At 49.4% G+C, this 5271-nt stretch overlaps 1 protein-coding gene across 1 annotated transcript; it reads left to right on the top strand.

The window, feature by feature from the left end:
• Nucleotides 1–2398: 2398 nt before the first annotated feature.
• Nucleotides 2399–4002, top strand: LOC105040402 (allene oxide synthase 2). The gene has a single exon (XM_010916906.3). It carries the CDS (start codon nucleotides 2448–2450, stop codon nucleotides 3900–3902), a length of 1455 nt encoding a protein of 484 aa, XP_010915208.2. The 5' UTR covers nucleotides 2399–2447; the 3' UTR covers nucleotides 3903–4002.
• The last annotated feature ends 1269 nt before the right edge of the window (nucleotides 4003–5271 follow it).

Genomic DNA, 5271 nt, shown 5'->3' with positions numbered 1-5271 from the left:
ATAAATGAAGAGCATTTGGTAAGAGATTTCTGGGCTGAGACTCTGCCTCTCTAAAAATTTTTATCTACTGTTTACCACTCTCCACTGATTTAAGCATCGGAAGATTCCTACCGGACAGAATTTCGGTCAGTGCGGACTTTTTTTGCGGATGTTCTTCTCCGATAATAGATGCAACAGGAGATTGACCGCAACAATGACTAAATGCTATAATTACACGGAAGACAGGATTACAATTGGGTACACACCTAGGGTTGTGGTACCGAGAACTACCCCAAGCTCAATAACTGGTCTTCTAATGTTGATCAGAAGGGCGATGGATAACACCCTAATCCATCGGCAAAGCTCTTCTGGAGATGGAAAGGTCTCAACTACCGTGGATTAAAAGCTAAAACAAATTAATATTACACAACTAAAACCAAACCAGAAATGGTGCGGAACGATGAGGGGACAAGCTGCGGTACGTGAGTTGGCCCACCCTCGCAACCAAACTAGATAAAACGTGATTAGCTATTTTAACACCTACCGTTAAAATGCAAATTATGAGTTCCAGTCATGCAGCCGACGCAGGAAACACCAAATCTCGCCATCCGCTGTTAAGCTACATAACCTGCCCCCAAGCAACCAAGCTACGCAACCTACCATCAAGCTCGTGCTACCAAGCAATCAAGCTACGCAACCTGCCTCCAAGTTGCGTAACCTACCACCCCTTGTTAGCATGCGAATTGCGTGTTCCAGCCATGCAACTAGAAACCTAGGACCCCGGCTCTTTATGGTACCGGGGACCACCCCAAGCTCAATAACCGGTCTTCAAAGGAGCACAGGTAGGCTCGTTCCATCGTAGACAATGTCTTTTATGGATTTTGATTGATTTTTTTTCACCTCGCAGCTAGCCAACATGATCCATCGCGAATAGCAATTAATGAATTGATGTATGAACTTTCTCGTGGGCACCCTAATCCATCAGCACAGCTTTTCTCGGAATGGGCACTATGGATTGAAAACAAAACAAATTACTGCACGACTAGAACCAAACCAGACAAGCTGTGGAAGGAGGGTGTGAGTCATATCTTTCACGCGAATGAATGATTGATTTTCTTTTACGATGACAATCATTAGATCATAATTTACACTTCTTTCACAATATGACGAGTCTCTTCCACCTATACATCCGTCGCATATATTCGCACTTTGGGAGGTGTTGGGGCTGTCTCCGATGGCATAGCCACTCTGGAGCCAAATCGCCGCATTGATCATTGTGCGACACAAAATCGGAGAAAAAAAAAGCTCATCCATCGAAGAAGGCGCATCAGAGATGGTCGAGGATAAGAACGAGAATAATAAATAATTGACGATGATCCCTATCTGACGCTGAAGCAGCTGAAATTTGATAGAGCATCGGACCGTTGAGGCAAGACTTGCAAAAAAAATTTTACCAAAGATTACTCCGACGAAAATCTTTCGACATTCAAATTAGAGATAAAATTTGTTAAAAGAAAGAGCAGAGTCACAGCATTGGAGCATATATTACGTATCTGGAGGATCTCTTCTTATCTCTATTTATAGAATGATCAAGATAAGAAAGAGAGAAAAGATCCATTTCGGATTTTTTGGCCATACTGAGCAGTACAGGTTGACCCATTGGCTCTGATGGCGGGTGTAACTTTAGTTCAACATATAGGTGGCTGCGGCGGCACACTTTATCGCACGTAGGATGTAATTAATGACTTCGTAGGCATAATTAATGGCTTTGTAGTTTTTGGTTACGGCGTATAACTAGCAAGGCCGGATATGGCTCTTGAGTAACGGGACTTGATATGATTCGATAAGATGGCATGGCGGTCACGTTTGATGTTCAGCTGCTCGGCTGACGTTCGTGTTCTTGGACTCGACAGTAGGTCGAATGAGTCTGATAAACAGTGCTATCCAGTCATCGATTAAATCAGTCAGTAGGGCATCGGATATATAGTCAGCTATGTGTCAAATATCGTTAGCCAATCCGTAGGTTGTGCGCAGACTACATACCGAACCAAATTGGTAAAATGTGGATTCGGCTCTGTCCATTGCCCTTGATCGGCCAAGCATCGTCGATTTTAGTTGGTCGAAAGTCAATTGGGACCAGGCTTATTGATCGAAATCGGATTGAATCGTGGCAGTCTGACCGGTGAAATTAGATAGCCAGTCAAGAGTGCTAGTTGGGCAAGTGGCGAGGATCTACCCAACAGGAGGTATGCAAAATGTGATCCAACGGTTGAGGTGGCGAAAGCAGATCGATCATTCCTTCCCGCGAAAGATACAACCGGACGCACGTGTTCCATGCAAAAGCCTCGTTTCCCATCATTATTTCGGCGTTAACACCAACCTTTTATTTATGCGTCCCCTGCATCCCCACTGCAGCGATCCTCATCCACCGCACAGGAGTAGCAGCTAGCTGTTCGATCTTAAGAACCATGCCGCCCACCAAGTTGGCGGCCGACGACTACTCTTCGTCCGGCCTCCCCATAAAACCCATCCCAGGGAGCTACGGCCTCCCCTTCTTCTCCCCCATCCGAGACCGCCTCGACTTCTACTACTTCCAGGGCCATGACGCCTTCTTCAAGTCCCGCGTTTCCAAGTACCAGTCCACCGTCTTCCGGGTCAACGTGCCCCCGGCCTTTTCCATGGCCTCCGACCCCCGCGTCATCGCCGTCCTCGACGCCAAGAGCTTCCCCGTCCTCTTCGATCTTTCCGTCGTCGACAAGACCGACGTCCTCACCGGCACCTACATCCCCTCCGCCGCTCTCACCGGCGGCTTCCGACCCCTAGCCTACCTTGACCCTGCCGACCCCCGCCACGCCGCCCTTAAGCAGCTCCTATTCGACCTCCTCGCCGCCCGCGGGCCCCGCCTCATCCCCTCCTTCCGCGCAGCCTACTCCGCCCTCCTCGACTCCCTCGAGGCCGCCCTTGCCAACTCCGGCCCTGCCGACTTCAATACTCTCAACGAAGCCACCGCCCTAAACTTTGTCTGCGAATTCCTCTTCGGCGGCGCCGCCCCCTCCACCACCGCTCACAAGAAGGCCATCAAGTGGCTCTTTTTCCAGCTCCATCCCCTCGCCACCCTCGGCCTCCCCAAGCTCCTCGAGGAGCTCTTCTTCCACACCTTCCACCTCCCCCCTTTCCTTGTCCGCTCCGACTACAAGGCCCTTGCCAGCTACTTCGCCGAGGCCGCGAAGCCGGTACTCGATGATGCCGAGAAGACGAGGGGGCTCTCGAGGGAGGAAACGTTGCACAACCTCGTCTTCGTCGCCGTCTTCAACGCCTACGGGGGCATCAAGCTCTCCTTCCCCCGTATCCTCAGACGGCTGGCCGAGTCTGGGCCGGAGCTGCATGCCCGGCTCGCCCGGGAGATCCGGTCCGTCGTCCGGTCCGAGGGCGGTGCAGTCACCGTCGCCGGTCTAGAGCGCATGGAGCTGACCAAGTCCGTGGTGTGGGAGCTCCTGCGACTGGACCCGCCCGTGGAGTACCAGTACGCGAGAGCGAAGAAAGATCTGGTGATCGAGAGCCACGAGGCGGCGTTCAGAGTGAAGAAGGGGGAGATGATATTTGGGTACCAGCCGGTGGCGACGAGGGACGAGAGGGTGTTCCGGAAGGGAGGGGAGTTCGTGGCGGACCGGTTCGTGGGGGAGGAGGGGAAGAAGCTACTGAAGTACGTGTACTGGTCGAACGGGAGGGAGACGGAGGAGGCGGAAGTGGGGAACAAGCAGTGCCCCGGGAAGGACGTCGTGGTCATGATGTGCCGGCTCCTTGTGGTGGAGTTCTTCCTCCGTTATGACTCGTTCACCGCGGAGGTCGGGATGCTGCCCCTCGAGCCCAAGGTCACCGTGACCTCGATCACCAAGGCCTCATCCCTCGACCAGTCGTCCTGAAGGCTGCCCTTAAAATAAAATAAATAAAAGCTGCCCTTAATCCAGCTATTAGACGAATCATAGCGATTTCAATTTACTTATTTATTCAATAATCTTGTCAGCATTCTGTTTCCATTTTTCCTCGCTGTATGCTGGCTGCTGGATGTTTTGAGTGACGTGCATGAAACCGGGCACGCGTGATAAGTGTGGGTTCGTACGAGTAGATACAGCTTTTGGTGCGAACACTATAAAAAAATAAAATTTTATGATAAAATTATTTATGATATAAATATTTTTATCATAAATAAAATTATTTATAATTTTATAGTAAATTAATTTTTTTTAAATTTTTTGATTAATTTTAAAAAAAATAAAAAAAAATAGTGGAAATCATTAACGACGAAAATTTTATTTTCGTCACTAATAAATTATTTAGCAATTAAAATTTTTTATCGTTAATAATTGATCATAAAAAAATATATAAAAATCTCATGTCTCTTCTCTGATTCACGCGAAACCCTTTCGGCTGTCTCTCTCCATCCTCATAGCTCCCTCCCTCTCACCCGTCGAAACTCTTCCGAGATTTCTCATCGGCAAGCGTGCCGCCCCTCCGCTGCCACCAACACTGCCACCGCTGCCGCCATCGCCGCTATGGCCGCCGACATTTAAGATAAACATTTTTTTGGCTCTATAGGGAAGGGAGGGGCGAGGGACCATGGGTTGGGGGAGCGGGGTGGGACGGAGGGGGAGGCGGAGGACGCAGGGGGGTTGTTCCTGTGGATAGCTCGCGATGGCTGGGGGGTGGAGGATTCGGGGGGGGGGTTGTGTTCTCGCGGATGACCTACGATGGCCGGAGGGCGGAGGACGAAGGGGGGGCAGGATTGGGGACCAGGGGCCGGAGGATGGGGGTGGGGGGGTTTGTTCTCATGAACAGCCTGCGGTGGCCAGGGGTGGAGGGGGGTTGTGTTCCCGCGGATGGCCACCGAGGCCCAGGGGTGTTGTGGGGTGGGGGGTAGGGAGATTATTTAGTAAAATATATTAATAAAATAAAAATTTTTAAAAAATTAATAATTTATTAATAAAAATAATAATTTTTTAATGCATATGAACTGTTCGGTTCAGGATCCAGTTTGAAATTCAGTCTGGGATCTAGGTTGGGATTCGGTCCAAAATTTGGGTCGGATCGAGGTTGAGATATGGGTCGGATCCTGTCAGGATTCAGGTCGGGATCTGATTCGAATCCGCATATATCTCTCTATTTCTATAGAGAGATGTATATCAGTGATTTAATGTGTGCATTGATGTAACCTTAGACTTCCATTCAAGAGTCGGTCCTAGAGTCTCCAAAATAAACTCTGTGAATAGCTCTTGGATGCTCCGTTGGGCAAAT

Source organism: Elaeis guineensis, chromosome 3 (assembly GCF_000442705.2).
Source record: "Elaeis guineensis isolate ETL-2024a chromosome 3, EG11, whole genome shotgun sequence".
NCBI lineage: Eukaryota > Viridiplantae > Streptophyta > Magnoliopsida > Arecales > Arecaceae > Elaeis > Elaeis guineensis.
This window is presented reverse-complemented; position numbering and strand designations above follow the sequence as displayed.

Bases quoted from the DNA above. Each gene is read 5' to 3' on its own strand.
- LOC105040402 (XM_010916906.3), top strand. From the start codon at position 2,448: ATGCCGCCCACCAAGTTGGCGGCCGACGACTACTCTTCGTCCGGCCTC.